This window comes from Pelophylax lessonae (assembly GCF_965119305.1).
Source record: "Pelophylax lessonae genome assembly, chromosome: 4".
Taxonomy (NCBI): domain Eukaryota; kingdom Metazoa; phylum Chordata; class Amphibia; order Anura; family Ranidae; genus Pelophylax; species Pelophylax lessonae.
Genome location: NC_138771.1, coordinates 208,813,270 through 208,837,403, shown reverse-complemented (window position 1 = coordinate 208,837,403; position 24,134 = coordinate 208,813,270). Strand labels below are relative to the sequence as shown.

The 24,134-nt window shown below is 37.7% G+C and overlaps 1 protein-coding gene across 2 annotated transcripts in view; it reads right to left on the bottom strand.

Moving 5' to 3' along the window:
* Positions 1-6,412: 6,412 nt before the first annotated feature.
* Positions 6,413-24,134, bottom strand: part of TAFA5 (TAFA chemokine like family member 5) — a 624,707-nt gene continuing 606,985 nt past the window's right edge. For both annotated transcript variants that reach the window (XM_082254399.1, XM_082254398.1), the window contains one exon: positions 6,413-6,916. In XM_082254399.1, the coding sequence (XP_082110525.1) occupies positions 6,908-6,916 (9 nt within the window). In that variant the 3' untranslated portion in view covers positions 6,413-6,907. The remainder of the gene's footprint in view (positions 6,917-24,134) is intronic.

Genomic DNA, 24,134 nt, shown 5'->3' with positions numbered 1-24,134 from the left:
GGGCACAAAATATGTCAGCAATATTAGCCTTAAGTCAGTTAACTGCTAATGCTATACAGGAAACTATAAGGCTATATTCAATTAAAAAAAAATAGGACTGTGATCTCGTATTACATAACCCTGTCCTTTGAAACTGCCTTATTTCTCTATTTCAAAAATGGCAAATAAACTTACAGTCAGAGTCAAAAACACCTGATCTGAATATGCACGATCCAAAAACTGGTAACGCTAGGATAATTGCACATAGGCAGTTCAAAGTAGTTTCATGGTCTGAAAAGTTATGGTTAATACCAGATGAAAAGAAAAATATTTCTGGCAAGAGTAAAGTATGCTTTCTTTGCAACTCAAGGAAACAGGTCTAAGCCTCCTCCTTTAAAAATTCAGCTGAGGATATTGGAATATCAGGGTGATATCTGATGGTACTAACAGTCAAGCTGAAAGTGCTTTGACAGGTATAAGAAGTAGAAGTAGATATAAGACACTTTTGGAAGCAGACTTTAGCACATTTGGCCCAGTGCCCTTTTGTGAACCTGTACTTCCAAACTGAAGTTTGCAAATCAGATTTGATTCAGGACAGCCAAATTCATGAAGAATGGTCCAAATCTAACATAAACCCTAGCTCACACTAATTAAAAACAAAACACTCTCTTTGTGACTTGTGGAACCCCAGGTGCTGTTCTGCAGAGATCCTGAACAGATTTCCTTATATAAAAAATGTCAGTAGAACTCATTGGATCAGTATGATGGCTACAGAACCAGTATTTCAGAAGGAGAGTTCAGTAATGAAAGGCATACAGTATTTCCTTACTACAGATTTCCTTTAACCACTTTACAACCTTATGACATTAACACCCTTAGGACATTAACTTCCACATGTGAAGTGGTTGTACCACGATCACGGCAGCAAAAGTTTCAGCCGAAAATGGGCAATTAGTCTACATAAGAAGTGATCTGAACTGCTCTACAAATGGCCGATCAATTACAGATCACCTTCACCGGGCTCTTTAGTGCAATCAGGGAGCCCAAGACTGCTGCCGCTGGGTGTCCTGGAGAACAGAGAACAAAGAAAGGTAAATCCATACTTGCCCCCCCCCCCCCCACGTAAGAAACCAAAAAAAGATTTTATCACCTCTGGTTTAGGTTTAATGATTACAAGCCATTACTGGTGTAAAAAACATCTGCTCAAACTGATCTATGTTTGATCAGATGCTTTTGAGGGCAGAAGAGAGATCTGGGGGTCTAATAGACTCCAGATTTCTCAGTAAACGGTACCTGTCACTGCCCATGCTATCACAAGAGATGTTGTTCATCCCTTGTTCAAGCACTAAAGTTGATAAAAAAAATGAAAGAGAGAGAGTAAAAAAATAAAATATATAACAATATTTAAACAAATACAGTGCCCCAGTTCCCTTGTATTCACCCACATTCATATGGAAATGGTGATCGCACCACACATGTGAGGTATCACTGCAAATGTCAGAGTAGGAGCAATAATTCTAGTACCAAACCTCCTGCTTAAAAGCCTTTACAGGTAACACGTTTAGAGTTTAGGTGTTGCATATAGAGATTTTTTAGATACCATAGTTTGTCACCATTCCACGGGCATGTGCAATTTTAAAGCATGACATGCTAGGTATATCTTTACTTAGCATGACATCAACTTTTTTTTTTCTACCAAAAATTGAGTATTGTATTGTGTATGTGTGCACTAAAATTAATTAAAATATATTTTTTCTGACAATTTAGGTTTTGATAATGGCTGCACTAATATCGCTTGATATAAAAAAAACTGCAACAACCACCTTTCTATTCTCCAGTCTCTACTTTTAAAAAATATATAATGTTTTGAGTTAATTTTCTAGCAAAAAAAATAGTGGTTAAGGAAAGCTCTTTTGCAATGTTTATGTAACAAAATGGAACTTACCTTAGTTTAAGTATACATTCGACAGTTTGAAATATCCATTTGTTCATTTATGTGATTATACCAAGTATCACGGTGAATGTTTCCTGAAGACACCTTGTTTTATTCTTACAGTGAAGCTTAAATTTATTATTCCATTATGGACATGAATTTAAGGCCAAAGAAACAGTTATTTTTTGGCATTTAGTGTTGTAACAATATTCAAAATATTATTTACCATATATCAATAAGGACAAATTGTTGCCAATTGACTGTTTTGCTATTTCCTAACCAGGGATCCCTTTCACATAATTCAAGTACTTTGAAACTGATGGACACATCCTTTTTTCTTGCAGCTTGTTTACTGTAATCATGACCAAGGTATTTCACCTGATGTATTGCTCTCAAGTGGCAGACCATCACTAAGGTTTACCAGTGAGGAGATGTTCTAAATAAAGTTGTAAAGGCTCACAACATCTAGTTGGAATGTGAAAAAATGTAAACTTAATACCATATAAATCATACATCCTCCATTTCCAAAATTTACCATTAATGACATTTACATTTGTTAAAAAAAAGCTGAGTTGATGGGGATCTCTTCTTTTAATATAACCCTGATATTTTTCACATGTTCCATTTTATTTGTTAAAATAACAGCGGCAGTATCATAAAAGACCCCCATAAATTTACTGCAAAATCCCCATAGTTTGTGCATATAGCATACTTGACATTATGTTTTAGTGATCAAAAGGCTCCATAAAAAAGACTTATCTTTATTTTCATAATTTAGCTATACCAGCACAACAGCAAACATTTTAAAGCGATAAAAATGGACACCTTTAGCTGTTCTGAGTGCATAAAATATAAGTACTTGATTCATTTTATGTAAATTAACCCCTTCATCCCTGAGTTTAAAATCTACATGAAAACTCTTGTATTATTATCATCCATTATAATGCGTTTAAATGCACACTGTGGCAATTTAGTGTAAATTGTGACACATCTTGAAAATTTAACTTTTAATTAAGATGTCCACCCAAACCTTTTTTTTTTTCAAATTCATATACCCTAGTTGGAAGAAAAAACTAAACAAATGTCCTATTTCATACTTTTCTGTACTATAATCTAATAGCTGTTGGGCACAATGCAAAAAAATGTATTTTAAAAAATCCCAAAACAGGCATTGGTTTTCTGAAAATGTGAATTCAAATAAACAGTATGGACAGGACTTATCATACTGCAAGATATGACATGCCATTTAGGTTCCCACATTTTCTGGGAAATCAAGCCAAGCTTGCAATCAAGCCTTGTCTTTACTGTCTAGGGCAAAAAAAATACCAGTTAGTTGGCACCTCAATGTACCATTTAACAGTGCAAATGTTAAATGACAAAATCTATTGGCTCAACTGTTTGAAGGTTGTGGTATATGAATTTAAAAATGGTATGGTGTTAATATTCAATGGTATTTTACTGTCAGAAATGCTGTTGGCTAACTCTGTGAGGTGAAGGAGTTAATACAATGAGCTGAAAAATAGCGGATGATTAATTATTATTAAAAGAAAACAAATCTGTATTTGCTCCAAACCTGCAGTAAATGTATGAGTAATTTGGTTGCTATTTTGAACATTTTTTTTTTTATTTCTGATATGGATTGTAAAGTGAACATAGCTTTGATATACAGTAAAACTCATACCTTTCAGTAAATACTGTCTGTAGTCTTACCACTGGGAAGGTAAAATTATTTAACACCATTTATTGCATGTTGTTTTAACTAAACAATGTTTTAAAATGGTGCTTTAACAAAAAAGAAAAAAAAAATGAAAAAGCTAGAACTTTCATATTAGTCAAACGAATGGAACAAAACAGATTGTGACAAAATATATTTAATCTCATGATAACTTAAAAAAAATTGCAACAGCAGCCCTACAATAAAATTATTTGAATTATCCATCTCTCCAATCCTCAAAGGTTTTTCAGTTTGCAAAGGGTATATCTGTATTGTTCTTTATTTGTTTTATGATAAGTGTTGACCACAGAGGAGTTCTCTATTTTTAGCCTTTAGTTCAACGTCTAGTTTATTTGCAATATCTAAAAGAAAATCAAAATATATGAATTTCAAAGGGTTAATTGTGGTAATTATGTATGGTTTCAAGACTAATGTAATGTAATACGGTATACTTAAAAAAATAACATCTGTCAGGAAGACAGTATACTTATATGTAACACACTAGAATCTCTGAAAAACACAAAAAAATAATTCTGTTTTAAACCTTGTTCCATAAGCGTCACAAAATTCAAATTTAATGTTTTAATTCATGAAACTGTAGAATCAAAAACTAGAGATCTATAGATGAGGTAAATTATACAGAGTATTGGCAATATATATTCAGGTACAAGTGGTATATGTGTGTGTGTGTATATATATATATATATATATATATATATATATATATATATATATATATATATATATATATATATATATAAGCATTTTGTGATTCAGGAGATAATGCCACATTAATTTTTTTTATTTATTTTTTTTAGAAATACCCAATCTGAAAGCCAACCCAAACTGTTTGTGACCTTATCTGTAGCCCCCCAAAACAAGGCTGACTTAAAAAAATGAGACTGCTACAGAAGAAAATGTAAAGTAATATAACAACAACAGACAATTAACATAGTAGCTATCACTTAATAAAGCAATCTCAAGAAAAGAGATTTAAAAAATGATTGGTCATTAAGGGTAAAAAAATATTTTTGTTTATTTTTGCATTCTCATCAGTGTAGGTTTCCACAGTCAGCTCTGTTTCAGGGTGCAGTGCTTCACCAAAAGTCACATGTCAGGCAGTTTTCTTGGTCTACAGAATAGATAATGATGTAAAATTTTCAAATGTAGTGTTTATGTGGTTGTTTGCTATTCTTCATTAAAGGAAAACATAATATTTATTACAGGTTTTATTGCAGTCCCTGTCCACTGTGGCCCTTTTATTCCAGGATGCATGTTGATGGGTTCCTCCGAGGCTTTACCTGTGCAACTGTCACTCGTTTAAATGTGTTAGGGACAATTTCTCTATCTGTCTATTTATTATGGGAGTTTAGAACAAGAATTACAAAAGGTGGACCCCCACTCTAAATGGGTCTGCTTTGCAGAGGTACGTGTTAGAGCCATCCTTTGGCCCCCAGTTGCTGATATAGGCAAAAAGGAAGTGGCAGCAGTACCAGCAAGTCATTCTGTCAAGTGCCTTTATTCCACCAGATATAGTTAATGTTTTACTAAGCAGTCCTTTTCAAACCTGTCACTACATCTTTGCTTATATTAGCACATGGAACTACAACATTTATGAAACAATTCCTTGTACCTATGGTGCTCCATGCTACGCAGAAAAATGGTGACGTTTTTTGACTGGAGTAAAAATGTAGGTCAGATGTCTATAATAAACTGCTCCAATTTAAAAAAAGAATCTTCTACATGAAGATATTATCAAGGTCATCATTTTTAACATGATGAAGTTTTCATACTAGCTACCATCAGCTCAATTTTTTTCTTTAAGGCTACTTAAGTTCATCATTAACCTATTGGATATAACTTATGATATGATTTTAAAGGCAGACTTGTACCTTTCATATATATCCCAATAAGCCATAAAATATGTGCACTCGTAAGCAGGGCTAAAAGTAATGTGGAAAAGCAACATAGATATGTATTCAACAATTTTACCAGTACGCATTAACCAAAAAAGAAAATGCTTTTCAACAGTGCAATGGTTGAATGCATTTATATTATATAAACATTATTCTTTGCTTTTTCTACAGAGTCCTCTCTGCTCATGCTTTACATCCAAAACGTCCCAATGGAAGAAAGCAAACTACACTGGTGACTTCAGAGACAACTGAAGTAATAAACACAACAGAACTCTGGCATTGATTGCAGAGTTACCACGTTAATTGTTAAATAGGATTTTCTACAAATATACAACATATAAAAACTGTTAAATATATAACTTTAGGCTTTTCAAAATACATTTAATGATCTCTTTCAAACAAGTGTCACTTTTGTTCTTTAATTTTCTCTCTGGTGCTAAATGGTGTACCGAATGAGGCCACAGGTGACCTAACATGCTCTTTTGCAAATACTGTTTTATCCAATTTCATCTATCAAAATGGAATTGTAGAAGAGGCCTATTTTACTGGTTAAAAGTGAAAATGAGTTTTAGTATGGGAATGTCATTCTAAGTACAGAGGAATAAAGATATCATTAAGACAGTTTCTGTTTTGTGAAATGTGTTTTAAAACATAGGCTGTTATTGTTTCTCCATGCTCCTTTAGGTTTCTTAGTTTTTTTTGAAGAGCTATATTCTGCATCCATTTTGCTGCAGATGTCCCAATAGATGTCCACTGGATAGTAAAACCCCAGTTTTGGAAATGCTGAAAACGTGTGTTTTGTTAAATCATAAGTAAGCATTCATGTTAAACTTTTACAAGTAATCCCAATTTGCTTGATGAGATTAGGTCTTTGTCCATTTTTAACATAGGCTGTACTCTTTGGTCTATTTTATTTAAATCCAACACATAAGAAAATTCACACATTCCAGGGCACAAGAAGTCAATCTCTTTTGCACCTCAGTCCTCTTGTAGACAAAACAGTCTTCCTTCTAAGGCTGATTGGGGTGGTCGAATACCCTTCAAATTGATGGAATATTCAATTTCAAACAAGTCGGTAACATCAAGTCTACACGTACCATCGATGAAATGTTAACCATGAACTGTATTGCTAATGCCCAAGCGTATCTTGAACCAGTGTAGAGTATCCTTATCTCTTGTGATCCTTTACATGGAAGGACAAAATTTAGCTCATAATGTAGAGAAATTATGCAGTCTTTTATGAGATACTGGGGAACAGACGGAGTTGATGACATACAAGATGATGATCCACAGCAGTGAAATTGTCTAAAGTACATTGTTCTCACAAGCTTGAACTCCTTCTGCAGGGTACTGTTGCTGCATTTGTCAGGAGACCTGTAGATCAATAAACACACACACTGTAAGTCAATATTTTACTTTCAAGTCTCTATTGTTCACTGTTAAATGTAACCTTTTGTAAGTATGCTCACATCTCAAAGGAACCTATAATGAACTAAACAATGCTCTTTCCAACAGTGGAAAATATACTCAGAAAATATGATGCAGATGAGAACTTTCTATTATATTGTTAGAAATAATTAGGAAATTAATGAAAAAACATTATGTCACCCCACTATATGTTAGCAAGTTTTTACTTAATAAAAGTTTATTAAAAAAAAAACATATAATTATTTTACATCATTATCAATTATACAGTAATAGAGACATCTTGCTATAATGCTTTCTTTTGTATCCTTACAATTATGTACATCATATAGGAAATTGGTAAACTTCTTACATTTTATTCTACTAACATTTTTTTCTAAGCCACCCTCTTCATTTTGTGGTCTGACATTAGGTGTTTTGTTAAAAAAAAAAAAAAGTGTTCTATTAAAACGATTAGGGTAAAAAGTATAATTGTTGCCAATTTCACTTTTAGGTGTATTGAAACACACAAACAACAACAACTGGAAGTTGGAATGACAGAAAATTACATGAGAAAATAAATATAAGGAACCAGAATAAAGGAAGGTGGACAACAGAACCTGAATAGTAAACTGAAACAATTTGAGTAAATGGTCCACCTTTAACAATTCATTTTCAATAGGTTACATGGAAAAAGGATGTCTATTTATGCTATTACCATTTTTCCAAGATGATACTAATTCTGCATGGTAAAGTATGTAAAAAAACAGTTCTATCACTTTGATTAAACTTCCTGGTCATTGCTGTTGTTAGTAGTTTTATTTAATGCTCACACAGGCAAAAGCTTACAGCTGGTCTCGGCAAAGGTACCTCATATGATCAAAGTGTTTATAATAATACTATAAGGCAAAGTTAACTGAAAAGTAGGGTTGAGCTCAAGGTCTAGTCCGTATACAAGTTTCAACCAAACGTTGGCCGTTTGTCAGTGGGAGCAGAATATTGTATATAATCAAGGTATTGCTACCGCTACTATATATGACAGCTTCATTCCTGTCAATGGTTGCTAATAGTTACATTATTAGCGTCCAGCAATGCAACCCGGCTCCATTCATTTACTGACCAGCAATCCACAGCAATGTAAACAAAAGAGTGAAGATCTATCTTACCAACAATTCCCTCTCTGCCAATCCCTCCACTGGCTTCCCATTGCCCAATGAAAAAAAAAATTAAAAACACTAACAATAACATTCAGCTAATAGTTCATCCCTTAAAGTTATTATCTTTTTTTCTACTAGCCCCTCCCTTTTAGATTGTAAGCTCCCAGGAGCAGGGCCCGACTAACCCTCTTGTCTTGAATTTTATTGTTGCTGCATTGTCTCCCTTTATATTGTAAAGCACCGCGCAAACTGTTGGTGCTATAAAAATCCTGTGTAATAATAATAAGATCAAAATTTTTCTTTTTTTTTGTTTTTTTTCTTGGTTGAGCCAGATTGACTTGTGTCTTTTTTCAACCTAACAGACTAACTATTTAACTATGTAACTATGAAATCACTGGTCATGTATGGCCAGTTGGTTAAGTTTGGGCAATGACATTGATCAAATATGACCATGGCCTTATTTGGTCAAAGACATGACTTGGGAGATCCCTTGCCATTGTTTATATTTAGTGGCAGGCCTGGGAGATATAATTTGGCATGAATGAGTGACAGGAGCAGATTGTGTCAGCAGTCAGTGTTTTTTTTTTTTCATTTGGAATGTCAGTAAGCCACATTCATCACGATTGATGTGCATCTGCTTTGCTAAACAACATGAATGACAATGGATGTACAATTATGGGAGTTTTTTTTTTAATTTGTGTTAAATGACTTGTCAAAAAGTGTGGTTTCACAATTGTTTACCTTTTTGTGAATGAGGGGGGTACTATGTACCCCCACTCATGCACATGAGGGTGGTATCTTGAGGCCCGCTTATCTTAAAGATATTCTCCTAAGTTGAGGGCTTGTGGCCTAGTATGGTTAAGGAGAAAGGGGCCTCATGCTCATCCTTTCCCAGCCTGTCAGGCTGAATGCTAGGATAAGGTCTGGTTTGGATTTTGGGGAACCTCACTCTTTTTTGGTTTATTTTTTTGTGTGAGCTTACCTATTACAATTCATACAAGATCTATAGATTATGATATAGAACTTGGAGGTAATTTTGAATATTTCATGTTAGGCATAATTGTTGTTCCAATCTGAATTTGTACATGATTCACAGGGTTATGACCGCAATATGTATACAGTTTACAGTATATATGTGATGGTTTCGAAATGGTTTACCAGGGTTATGACTGAAGCTATCAGTCATAACCCTTGTATTTTTTTTTTCAGTTGGTGATTCTCTTTCTCATAAAAGTGATCTGAGCAGCTGATTAGATGCTGGATTGCTTTTAGAAGCAGCAGGAGGGGTAGCGCCCCTCTCCCACCTCTCGCTGGTGTTTCTCAAGCTTAGCGCTCTTACCAGAGAGCCTGGGAAGAGAGATCAAAACATCTCTGATCTCCTCTATGATCTAAGAGGACCAGAGCGATGTCATGAAGTCACTTCCGGTCTAGGGCAAAAGTAAACCATGTATTTTTTTTAAAGATCAATAGGTTTGTTTTCTTTCTTTTCTTTCAAAGGAAGTGGAGAGATTTGGGGTCTTACAGAACCCAGATCTCTCCATAAAGAAGACCTGTTATCTCTTATTTCTATTGCAAGGATGTATACATTGTAATAGGAATAAAAGTGATTAAAAAAATAATAGGACAGTGTAAAAATAACAAAAAATTAAATAGATAAGAAAAAAAAAGCACCCTCATCTCTTCATGCTCGCATACAGGAAGAAAAGTAAGTCGTGCACGCATATGTAAACTGTGTTTGCACCCCATATGTGAGGTATCACCATGAATGTTATAGCAAAAGAAATAATTTTAGCACTAGACCTCCTCTGTAACTTTTAGAGTCCATTCACACTGCCGCGACTTGTGAGGCGACTTGTGTGCACTCAAGTCACCCCAAGTCGCTTGACATAACAAAAGCAATGTTAATCAATGAGTGCCGTCTTAATTGGCACTACTGAAGTCGCTCCGACTTCTGAAAAGGGTCCTGTACTACTTTGAGGCGACTTGTCCCATAGACTTCAATGGGAGTCGCCTCCTTATCTTATTTGAAGCGACTTGTGATCCGACTTTTCATTAAAATGGTCCTGAACCAGAAAAAAAGATAATTTTTCTTATAATTTTTAGTAGCACAGGCATATGGCTCCGCTCCACCTGGGCGTTTTTGTTGCAGGCATTTATCGGGCATTTTTTGGGCGTCTTTGGAGGCAGGCATGACTTTTTTTGGATTTAGTGTCTGGGGGGTCTAAAAAGTGTGCCTGTGAAAGACGCCTCCAAAGACGCCCAAAAAATGCCCGATAAATGCCTGCAACAAAAACGCCCAGGTGGAGCGGAGCCATATCCCTGTGCTACTAAAAATTATAAGAAAAAAATATCTTTATTTCTGGTTCTGGACATGCTACAGAGCTGAAACTTCACAAGTACACTTTTTAGACCCCCCAGACACTAAATCAAAAATAAGTCATGCCTGCCTCCAAAGACGCCCAAAAAATTCCCGATAAATGCCTGCAACAAAAATGCCCAGGTGGAGCGGAGCCATATCCCTGTGCTACTAAAAATTCTAAGAAAAATTATCTTTTTTTCTGGTTCTGGACATGCTACAGAGCTGAAATTTCACAGGTACACTTTTTAGACCCCCCCCAGACACTAAATCAAAAGAAATCTAATTTTTTTTTCAATCATTTTTTTCAATAATTGGCTCTCTATCAAAAACGACAATTTTAAGAACTTTTTTTGTGTGAGCATGACTCAGAACCATCATATTCTGATTGGCCAAATACAACGTCGTACAAAGTCGTCTATCATACAAGTCACGCTGAATACGCGCAAAGTCGCACTGAAGTCACGCTGGAAGTCGCACTAACAAGTCGCCCCTTATGAGGCGACTTAGAAGTCGCAGCAGTGTGAACCGGCTCTTAAAAGGTAACCTGTAAAAATATTTAAAGCGTCACCTAAGGAAATTTTTAAGTATTGTAGTTTTTGCCATTCCATAAACGAAAGATTGGGTTATATATCATGTTTTCTTGCATTAAAATTCATTAAAGTGTATTTTTACCACAAAATTGCATTTGAAAAAGCACTAAGCAAATACCATGTGACATGAAAAATTGCAACAATCGTCATTTTATTCTCTAGGCTAAAAAATAAAAAAATAAAATGATAATGCTTGGGGATTCTAAGTAATTTTCAAGCAAAAAATACATATTTTTACATATAAACAAAAAAGTACCTGAAAAAGCTTGGTCCTTAAGTGGCTAATATGTTGGATTAGGATTCCTATTAATCCTGCCTAAACCTGCTACCTATTTGTGTATATTTGTGTGCTTATTCCCTCCCCATGGTTAAAAAGAACATCTGATACATGTTTTTGTGTAATGTTTGTGCCAGATAACCCTAAAGGCTGAGTTCACTTTTTTTTTTTTTCTAAAATCCAGATCCCCTATGTACCGTTATATACTAGGTTACCAAAATAATTAGGACACCTGCCTTTACACGCACACACATGCCTTTACAACCACATGAATGTGGCATCATCTCAGTCTTAGTCCATAGGGTTCAATATTGCAACGGTCCGCCCTTTGCAGCTATAGCAGCTTCAACTCTTCTGGGAAGGCTGTCCACAAGGTTTAGGAGTGTGTGTGAACAAGAAGGTCTGGCTCGCAGTCTTCGCTCTCATTCATTCCAAAGGTGTTCTACTGGGTTGAGATGCAGGCCAGTCAAGTTCCTCCACCCCAAACTTTATGGGATTATGGTGTGGGGTTGTTTTTCAGGGGTTGGGCTTGGCCCCTTAGTTCCAGTTAGGGGACTGTTAAGGCATCAGCATACCAAGACATTTTGGACAATTTCAAGCTCCCAACTTTGTGGGAACAGTTTGGGGATGGCCACTTCCTGTTCCAACATGACTGAGCACCGGTGCACAAAGCAAGGTCCATAAGAGATATGGATGAGCGAGTTTTGGGTGGAGGAACTTGACTGGCCTGCACAAAGTCCTAACCTCAGCCTAATAGAATACCTTTGGGATGAATTAGAACGTAGACTGCGAGCCAGGCATTCTTGTCAAACATTAGTGCCTGACCTCACAAATGTGCTTCTGGAAGAATGGTCAAACATTTCCATAGACACACTCCTAAACGTTGGGACAGCCTTCCCAGAAGAGTTGAAGCTGTTATAGTAAGGGTGGGCCAACTCAATATTGAGCCATAAGGACTACAACTGGGATGCTATTAAAATTTCATGTGTGTGTAAAGGCAGGGCTTCCAATACTTTTGGCAATTAGCACACACCCTTCACCTCACCCATCAACTATGTTTTTACAGCATCTCCGGAATTTCTCCATGCATATATTTGCCTGGTTTCCCCAGCGTCCATCCCAGGCTCAGGCTGAATGCAGCCTATAGGACACCCCTGATGTAGTGCAAGAGCTTGCCTGATTGGATACAAAGTGATTGGATAGATGGAGTGTCTTCCTATTATGCAACTAGATAATTTTAGATCTATAAATGTAGCCATACACTATATAATCTGATTGTACAGTCTATGTACAATTTTCTTTCAGATTTACCAGAACTATGGAATAGGATGACACACCTGAACAATTCATTCAATTTGTATCAAATCAGACAGGCCCTTGTACTACATACAGTAGCTGATGGGAGATCTAAAGGAGATTGTACAATCAGATTGTAAAGAATTTGGGTGAAAGGTAGTATTGTAATGAGGGAGGTGTTGTCCAGATTGGTGAACACACGTATCACACCCTTCTGTAAAGCAAAAAGGAAGTGAAGGCATCTGGGAGATGGTCGACAGGAAGTGGATGATGATAAAATCTACAGGAAGTGATGGAATCTGAAAATAATTTTTAAAATTCAAATAAACGCACATTAGCCTCCGGTGGATAATGTGATTGAGAGAAAAGCACATTGGAATAGCTGGGCCAGAAATGGCACTGGAAAACGCGTATTGGTCTGAAAAAGGTAAACTTATCCTTTAACTCAGTCATAATGTATTAGCAATAATTAAAATAAATAAACCAAATAGAAATATCCTTATTTCAGTTATTAGAAATATCCTTATTTCAGTTACTGTTTTATTTATTTTTCACATGATTTATTATTTGTGCTTTTGCCTACCATTTTAACTCAAGAGCCAGAAAAATAGAATAACCAAGGATGACCATCAGCTCCTATTGCAGGAGCTGATGTTACAGGCTATTGAACAGAGATCATAAAATGTATTTATGACGTTATAATACTTTCTCCAGAAGTAAGAAGTAAGAAAGATGTGCACACTGCAAGTAAGCAGGAAAACAAAGCAATGACTGACAGGTTTCATGACTGCAAGAAAATGCCAACAAAAAAGCAGACAGACAGTGACATTGAGAGGGATTACATTTGTTCTAACAGCAAAAGCATTGTACACAGGTTTTGTTCACAAGCTTTCAAGATCATACAGAACCACTTTAAAAGATTAAGTAAGGCTTATAAAAGGTGTAAAAGAAATATATTTAATCCTGTGTGGTACAAATACTGTAGTTAGCCTGTCACAACACAACAGAGGGTACCTGAGAAAAAAATACATAGAAATAATATTACAATTGTGACTACTATTATTGATCATTATCATTACCACCATCATTATAATTATCATAGCACAGATGCACATTAAATAATAACAAGAATACCAAAAGGAAATGCAACTATTATACCATTTTTTTTTTAATTTTTTTTGTATGCACACTAAAATTAACAAGCTTTCAAATGAGTTATTTTTATTAATAATATAAAATCTAGTTATATGAAATGACATTTTTTTAAATCCATTAATTGATATAATAGAGAGAAGAACCCGCCATCCTTTCTCCATAGGGAGACTAGGGGTAGGAGAAATATAGGGGATTTTTAAGTGCCAGGCATGAATACACAAGTATAAAATTTAAGAAAAATGTATTAGTATACCAAAAGTTAAAAACAAACACCAAGTTTAGCAATACATTTATCCAGATAGTGTATCTGGCTAAGCACAATCAGGTATAGTAGATGTGGGTAATTCAGGATCAATGCGTTTTGCCCAAACGCAGGGGCTTCTTCAGGATCCAAATAGTAGAATTAACACCACTTAAATAGTCAACATGAAACAGCAAGACCTGGAGGGTGGAATCACCACCAGATATAATTGTCCAAAGTCGGATCCACCTGAAACATTTTTTATAGAATCAGTGCAGCAGACAACACCTTATGATAGCAGCAAGCGTGAGGTGTTTCCTAGGGAGGAAGCTATAAAAAAGCGTGTGAAGAAAAAAAAAGAGCTTCCAATAAGCCATAATCAATTGAATTCGATTGGGTCCCAATATGTCTCCTATATGGGCATCAGTGAAAATAAATAGTCCCTTCAGGAAAGATGAGCCCAAGCTCAGACACCAACAGCACATCCATGTTGCAGCCGATGTAGCCGTCCTCACAAACAGCCCGCAATCAACAACCTCAATTGATTGATTTATTTAAATGCAAGTGTCGATTAAAGGAATTCTATACAATGAAAATGGAAGAGCCCAATATAGGATAAATAGGTAAAATGTATATCTTGGCTTACTAGATTATCAGTACAGCATGTACTGTACATACGTACACATATGTAGATCTGGACTAGCTGACCCACCATCCCAGAGAATAAAATAGAGTGCAATGCAGAGGGACTACTTGTAAAGTTGGGGCTGTAGTAGAGAGCAAAAGCTACATAATCTGATGCCTCCTGTTTAGTGCTGGCTCTTATCTCATGCCGAGTTATGCCAACTGCACTCCACTTCTTATCCCGGCTAGCGGTCTCCAAATAGGTGCCAGCAGCAGGTGATCTTCAGGACAGTGTGAAGCAATACACTGGGCATAATAGTATAGGGCTGCTTTCACACTGATACACTGCAGTTTACCCACACCACGGGTGAAGTGCAGTGTACCTGCATCTTTCCTGCGGGTTTGCTGAGCTTAACCATAGACTTCTATATCCTGTGGGTTTGGTGCACTTTCTTTAAGCGCACCAAAACTCCTGAATGAAGGAATTTTGGTGCGCTTTCAGAAAGTGCACCATGTCTGCAGGATAAAATAGAAGTCTATGGCAAAGTGCAGCTAACCCAGGAAAGTTAAAAATGGACTGCACTGCACCCGCTGTGCAGGTAAACCACAGCACATCAGTGTGAAAGCAGCCTTATAGGGGGCTCAGAACAGTAAGGGTTCATTTACATTTGCAGTTTGAGGGAGGGCTGGTAAAACCACATAGTTAAGATGGGATTTTACCATCCCAACACCAACAACGCCCCCATTTTTACCTTCAGTGGTGTACACATGCCACAGCAGAAGCTTTAAGCCTTGTCATGGTGGTGGGTGTAGCATCTAACAAGTGTGACCCATTAAAGTGAATGAGGCCACTCTGCAAGTGTCCTGCAACCTTGTGCAGTACAGCAAGTAAGGGCTTCAAGCAGGCAGCATTGTGTTGCTTTATTCCACTTGGTTTAACACCTTGGACCCCGCAGAAGCATGCATTTGCGGGGTGCTTAAATAGTGGTCTTATTTACTTAAATGGGTCACAATTGGCAAGCAGGAGCACCCAGCAAAAGCAAAATGAGGTTAAGTTCATGCTGTGGCATGTGTACACATTTGGATGATGCCTCAGCAGCTAAAGGGGGTAGGAATTGAGGGCAGTAAAAGCGCAACTCAATTGCAGGGTTTTACTACCCCCAGATTTTACGTGTGAAGAAGATTATTCTCAAGTGCAGCGAGGAACTGCTGCACCCCTAAAAAACTTTCTGAGTGTGTTTGACAAGTGGTGATGAGGCAACATGTTACCTCCTCCTATAACCGAAAGACGGCTACAGCGCAGGCTCTAATTTCCAGGAGGCCATCTTTAAATGGCCTCCCAGTAACAGGCTCCCCGCGCGCTCCCCGCGAGCGCGCATCGGGGAAAATCTGTGTCGGCCGTGTCCCTTGGACACAGCCAATCACAGATCGTGGTAAATGGTCAATCACAGAGGCCATTTACCACGTGATCGGAACATCCAATGAGAGATGATCTCAAATGTAAACATATGAGATCATCTCTCATTGCCAGCTCTCCTTCCTCACACAGAGACTGCAGTGTGAGGAGGAGGAGAGCCGATCAGACACAGAGAAATGTAATCAGGGCACTGATCACCAGTGCCCTGATTACACAAGAGGTAAATAAAATGCCATCAGTGCCCGCCATCAGTGTCCCCCATCAGTGCCCACAATCAGTGCCCATAGTTCTGCCAGTCAGTGCCCATCAGTGCCTGCTCATCTAGACACTGATGGGCACTGACTAGCAGCACTATGGGCACTGAGTAAGGGCACTGATGGTGCTGCCCATCAGTGCTCATCAGTGCCGCCCAACAGTGCTCATCAGTGCCGCCCAACAGTGTCCATCAGTGCCACCCATCAGTGTCCATCAGTGCCGCCCATCAGTGCCACCTCTCAGTGCCCAGCAGTGCCACCTATCAGTGCTCATCAGTGCCGCCTATCAGTGCTCATCAGTGCCGCCTATCAGTGCCACCTATCAGTGCTCATCAGTGCACATATTATTACCTCCTCATTAGTGCCACCTCATCAGTGCCCATAAGTGCCACCTCATCAGTGCCCATAAGTGCCACCTCATCAGTGCCCATCAGTGCAGCCTATCAGTGCCCATTAGTGCCGCCTCATCAGCGCACATCAGTGAAGGAGAAAAATGTATTTATTTTCAAAATTTACTCACAGAAAATAAGAAACCTTTTTTTTTTCAAAATTTTCTGTCTTTTTTTTTTTTTTTGTAAGAAATATTTGTGTGAAAAAAATGATAAAAATGTCATATGGTTACAGAGTAGCATGACCGCGCAATTGTCATTCAAAGGGTGAGAGCGCTGAAAGCTGAAAATTGGCCTGGGCAGGAAGGGGGTGAAAGTGCCCTGTAGGAAACCCACGATTGCTGTGCAATGAACATAATTGTGACATGGTAGTACTGCAATTAAAGGTTTCAATCAGGTGTGAGGAGGCGACACTGGGTGACACTATACCCGATGATCTTTGACTTCCCCCATGTTGTTCAGGTAGATCTCCCTCTCTTTAAGGTTGCCTACCCCTGCACTAAATAGAGTACATATTTTGCTTTTTGAGGTTATGATAGAATTTTGATCCATTATATAGACAGGTAAATATATAAAAATAAAATGTATATGCAAAAATGTACAAGCTGCCTTTTCACAATACATCAAATAGCATTTTATATGCATTGCCCATTAAAAATTAAGCACACTGTATTTTGATATTCCACGCCACTCAGCTTTATTTTTAGTTGTCTGACTATAAATAGTACCTAATTAAGTCAACGTGCAGCAATGCTTTAATGACCCAGAATCATGGAAATTGGATAACTTGTCTGAAATATGAATGTGCAGCTGTTTAACTGTATGATAGCATACAGCTGGCACTAAAGTTTATTCAAATAAACTCTTACAGTTACAGTTGTTTTTAGCTTTTGTGGATATCAAGATGAAGAACCTTTATGGCCAAACTACGTTCACTTTTTACATACCTGATTTTCTATATTTTTGTTATTGAATTAGAATGAACCTTTTAGTAGAGAACAGGGTGCCTTCACATACTTTTACAAGGTTTCTCAAGCTCCTTAAAGCGGAGTTCCACCTAAAAAAAATAAAAATACATAAAAATACCCCCGGGACAGTCAGGGCTAGTACATTTCACAATGGATAGCCTCTGAACTGTCCCAGGTTGCAATTACCTTTTAGAAGAGATACTTACCTTGAAAATGTCTTGTCCAGCGCTGCCATCTCAGGTGTGGGCAGCTTGTAGCCAGCGCAATCCTTTTCTGCGTCCTCTTCCATCTTCTTCAGTCCCACGATGCACTGCACCGGCCCCGCCGTCACTTCCAGGGCTGCAGCGTCATATCTGCACAGCTTCTGGGCATTCCCAGAAGCTGTTTAGCAAGGTATGATGGCGCCTGCACCAGAACTGACGTCAGGGCCGGTGTAGGCGCATTGATTCCTGGGAGCGATGACGTTCAGCTCCCAGGAATCATTGCAAGCCAGGAAGTGACAACGGGCCGTGGCCGCTGAGGGGAGGAAGAGGAAGTAAGGTGAGTATACTTTCTTCTAAAACAAGGTAAGTAAAAAAAAATAAAAAATTGCGATTATCCATTTGTGTTTCAGGTGACCCGGAGCAAGAAGATGACCGAACTTCAATTTTAGGGTGGAACTCCACTTTAATGTTCTGACTGCCCAACCGCTTTGATAAGCAGCCTTGCTGAATAACAGAAACATGCAGAACGAGGTAGTAAAGCTCAGCTCTAGGTTAAGCAATAAACAAAAAATTCTGTCAAAAACATTTCCTAAATATAACAAAGAAGCTCTGGCTGCTATACTCACCTGTTTTCCAGCACTGTCCCCCGCAGACACATCCACTCAGCATTATTCAACTCTGCATTATTTAGAATCGACCAACCAACAGAGAAATAGCGAGACAAGAGGACCTGTGAGGTCAGTGGATCTGGCTGAACACACCTAGAAAAAGGTATATATCTATTTTTTTTTTAAGTCACGTGGTGATCCATGGGGGGGGGGGGCAGATCAGATTTTACTTTAGGCACTTTTAGGATGTGTCAGCACTGACATTTTTTTAAAGGCATGGAAATCGAGGAACTGCTGGTGCTATTGGGTTCATGTAAAGTAACCCGTAGGCACTGTTAGGTGCATGCATAGAACTCCTACGTCTTATACAATATATTTTATGGTACTAACATGATTATTACAAGATAATATAGCTAGTCACTCTGTATTTTACTGCTTCCCTGGTAAACAACATTTGAGAAAAGATATTCACCACAAAGGAAGATACTGTTTTAAGAGAACTGACAAATCCTCAGACCTGCACTATGAGAGCTGTATAACAATTGTATAGCAGAACAGGATTCAGAGTTCAAATACAAATTGCCATAAGAAAAACAAATGGCCTTATGTACATACTGTAGCTAATTACAATATATGTTTATATGTAATAAATTCCTCACGTTGTCTTCAATCTTTTGTTGGCAATTACATAAGTTGCAACACATTGGGTTCTATTTACTAATGTTTTGACCCAATATATCACATTTCATACATTCTCACATAAGATTTAATCAGAAAAGTAGGTGAACTGTGTCAATATTGGATAAAAAGAAAATTAGAACCAAGTGGCATCAAATGAGGTGATTGAAATGAAAATTACTCATGTACTTCAACTTTTAGCCAAGTAACAGATATCTTTATCATTACTATTAAGGAAGAGAACTATACAAGAATATCTATAGAGTGGTAAATAAATTGCTTTGAAGATATGCTTAAACCTAAACCTTTTACTGAAGTAAAAGAGTAAAGTGAAACAAAAGGTTCATACATAATAACAGGGCCAAGGTAATATACTAAGGAGATTTATATTTTTGTGTTACATATACTGGGGTTGGACAAAAATATGGAAATTGCATGATTTGCAGGTGTGAAAGTGCGGACATGTTTCGCATTGAAAGCGGAAGTGATGTAACATTCTTGTGTTTCCGTTGTGTGATGAGACGCCAGGATAACTGGTGGGAAGCCTCACTTTCGTCATTCACTGCGTTTGCTTCTAGTAATACGGAGTCATGTGAGAGATTACTGGGTTTTTTGTTGGGGCCCACTTAGCTGGTGCCTCTGTGACTAAAGTTGGCTATTTATTTACGTGTCATGAGGTACAATATCAAAGGTTATGAGGGCATATACAGTTTCCGGGAAAACGTCATCCAGTAAGCATAAGCACGGTTGACATGATCAACTGATGAAAGAGACAAAAAGGACATTGCCCAGGATTGTGAACCAGAAGAAAAAAGCAACTGCTGCAAAAGTGATTGCAGAGCTCAAGCTCAGTCTTTCAAAGCCCGTGTCCACAAAAAATGTGCAGAGGGAACTCCATAAGCAAAACATTTACAGAGGAGCTGCAATTGCCAAGCCAATAGTGACCCATAATGCCCAGAAAAGGAGAGAGTGGTGCAACACCCATAAATCGTGGACTATCGATCAATGGAAAACTGTAATATGGTCCAGTGAACAGAGCTTCACACTGTACCCAACCTCCGGACATGTTTACGTGTGGTGAACACTGTCCCAAGCTTACAACCAGGACTGTCTTGTTCCAATGGTAAAGCATGGTGGAGGCGCAACCATGGTTTTGGCAGCCATATCTTTTTATTCTGCTGACCCAATCTTAATCCTAAAAGGTAGAGTCACTTCCAGCGACTATGTACACATTTTTGCCGACCAAGTGCACCCCATGGTGCAGACATTGTTTCTCAAAGACAATATAATTTACCAAGACCATAATGCTCTGATTCACACAGCTGGTGTTGTCAAATCATAATTATGTCCAACCTCTGTAGCTAACCTATTTTTTAGATTGATTTGTGTGAGCCTACATGTCAGTTTTATTGTATGGAGAAAAGTGTAATACCTGTGAGGGGAGGAAATTGTCACAGAAAACATCTGGAACAAGAGATATGGTAGATGCACAAACTAAATACCCACATGCCTCAAGGGCTAAACCAGAGGTGGGACATTCATTTATTTTTCATTTTAATTTTTTTGTGTTTTTGTTTTGTGGAGTATATGATTTTTTTTCTACCTTTTCTCTTTTTTATATCTCCTAGTCTTTTTTTCTCCCAGTTTTTTTTTTCTATGTATGGTAGATGGCTCTATTTATTTTTTTTAAACTTTTTTTATCAAATTTTTATTTTTCTTGTATATATTTGCTTTTGATATGTAAAATGATTAGTATGCTTTAACTTTGTGAAAAGCTGCAACCTATTGGTGGGCTGTGGCTTTTTGTAGGCGTGAGGTATGCTGTAAAACTTTCCTAAGAAATAGGCCCTGTTTGGGCTGAAATGCAAAAATATGGTAAACATGGCAATTTTATCCTGTGTTCAAAAAGGCCATTCAAGCAATCCCAGGTTTGTGTGCCAGTCTTTACCTATTTATTAGACTGATTTGTGCAAGCCTACATGTCTACAACAATAAGGGGTCTATTTATTAAAAAAAAATAGTCAGGCGTATTTCCTGTGATCATTAGCTCCATCCAGTGGCCATAGTACGGTATTTGTTTCTGACTGAGAAATTTCAGAAAAAATACCACACAGTTGCCACTAGATGGAGCTGACAATCATAGAAAATTTCTGTATTAAGTTAAATACAGTCAGAATTAATCAAGGGTGGGTGAATGTTTGTCACTTTCATCCAACCAAAAAAAAATAAAAAAATAGACCCCTAAGTGTTGGCAACAGATATGGACAGTTTCATATTTAATTTACTGGATGACACTTGGCATTTGCCACGTGGAATTACTCCTGTTCCAGACTGGTTATTCACTGGATGTATGTGTTCAATTAAATAAAATCCAGATAACTATCTAATTGTTTTATCCTGTATAACACATCTAGTGTAACAGAGAGATCTTCTGAATTCTCTCTACTTTTATATAGCATAGATTAGACCAGGCACCCTTGTCCTACAATGCCTTATGCTTGAGCAGCTCCTTGGAACTTTCATATACCTATGCTATTGCCTATTTTCTAGCCTTAACTCATATAATATATTCTTTCAGCTAAAAAGGAGTTATCTGGCTGCAATGTCAGCAGAAAAAGTCTTCCTTAAAGTGGTTGTAAACATACATCTTTTACTTGTACCTATATTTACCTATATACTGTATATATATATATTTTACATGTACCTTATTAACCACTTGCCGACCGCCGCACGACTATCTACGTCGGCGGTCAGCCCCTCACAGGCAAACTAACGTAGGGCTACGTTGCTTGCTTGTGAGGGTCTAGGGAGCGAGCGCGCGCCCCCCCGGGGCGCGCTCCCGCTCCCGCGTGGTCACGGACCCCCCCGCGCGTGTGACCAGCGGACCCGATGTCCGCCGGTCACTCGGCGATCGGCGGGGGAGAGGGAGAATGTCAGGCAGCTTGTGTAAACAAACTGCCTGTCATTCTCCTCGCTGCAAAGACACTGATAAAACGGATCTGGTATGTAGATCCGTTGATCAGTGTCCTTACAGCTAGAGCCACAGCCAATCACAGTAGAAACCACGCCCCTAGGGACACACACAGCCCCTCCCTTCCAAATAAAGTTAACCCCTTCACTACCAGTGTATTTTTACAGTAACAGTGCATATGTATAGCACTGATTACTGTAGAAATGTCACTGGTAACCCCAAAAGTGTCAAAAATGTCAGTCAAGGGTCCGATCTGTCCGCCGCAATGTCGCAGTACCGCAAAAAAAATCGCAGATCGCCGCCATTACGCGTTAAAAAAAAAAACAACAAAAATGACAAAAATCTTTCCCTTTGTTAGTAAACGCGATAACTTTTGCGCAAACCAATCAAAATACGCTTTTTGCGATTTTTTTTACCAAACATAGGTAGCATAAAATAAATTGGCCGAAAATTTTTAAAAATTTTGATTTTTACATTTTTTTTTGGGGGAATTTCATATAAAAAAATGTGAAAAATATTGCTATTTTTGCAAAATTGACGCTCTTTTTTTGTTTATAGCGCGTGATCAAAAAATCGCACAGGTGATCAAATACCACCAAAAGAAAGCTCTGTTTGTGGGAAAAAAAGGACGTCAAATTCGTTTAGGTACAGCGTCGCACGACCGCGCAATTGTGCGTTAAATTCACGCAGTGCCGAATCGCAAAATACCCCCTGGTCGGAATGGGGGTAAAATCTTCCGGGGCTTAAGTGGTTAAAGGCTTACCTATAGGAACTGTAAATATGTCCTAAACGTGCACCATTTAGGAGATACTTACTATATATGCAGCCGATCACGTCATCAGCGCATGCACTCTGAAGGAACGGATGCTCATTCAGAATCCTGTGCCGTAAAACGCCGGCTCCCTCGCACATACGTGAATGTGACATAATTGCAGCTCCGGCCAGTCACACAGCCGGAGTCCGCAGATACGGGAGAAAGAGGAGTGAAGATGGAAGCACCCTCCAGTGATGAGATCGCATCACTGGAATGCTATTTTTCAAGTAAGTTTAACATAATGTGCTAGTAGGCGATGCCTTCTAGCACATTATGCCTTTACCTTGCAGGTATGAAAAAAAAAAAAAAAAGAAAAAAGGCACCCAGTGTTTTACAACTACTTTAATATTGCTGGTATTGAATATTACATATTTCTTTTGCAGAGTGACTTGGAGTCAGATTGCACCTAAACTAAAATTAACCACTTTAATTGTGATTATCTTTTCTCCAAAACATGCAAAGAATAAGTGGAATATATTCAGCTAATTGTTTCCTGATTATTTGTGTAAACAAAGCAGCAAACATGCAGCATCCATATAGATTGTTCTCCTGTTTTGACATTGTAGATAAGCATATCTTGTATTTTTTTCATGTAAAATCAGTGTATACTAATAAAAAGCTATTGGTGTTTATTTATTTATTTTTTTTTTTTATTTATTTCCAACTAAATGAACATGATCTCATGATTTACCAGGATTTTTAGTTGTATCATGCTCAAAGCAAACAGTTAAAGTCAACGTGAAAAGGTAAGGTAAAATGCTATTCATATACAAGGGATTCTTATAATTTGTTTTCAGAAAATGAATGGTCTTTTCACGCTGAGTAAAGTGTAGTGCCAACTAAGTAGCAGAGAAAACTATATTCACATGGACTGTGCAATAACTGGGATCGATTTGGTTTGAAATGAACTCTAAAGGTACACTGCTGTGATTACCCTACACACTCTAAAATTATCAAGGATATGTGCTACATGTGCAATTTTGTGGCATGAAACAGTTTCTTACCAAGAGCAGCTGAAGTCCTGAAACATGCATTAAACAAATTAATCAAAAATGGACATACCTGTACAGTATACTAAAAACACAGTAAATATGAGACTTCTACTAAGCTGACATTTCTCCACTTTTAAGACACTAAAACGCTTGAGGGCATTTAACCACTTACCGACCACCCACATAGGTCTACGT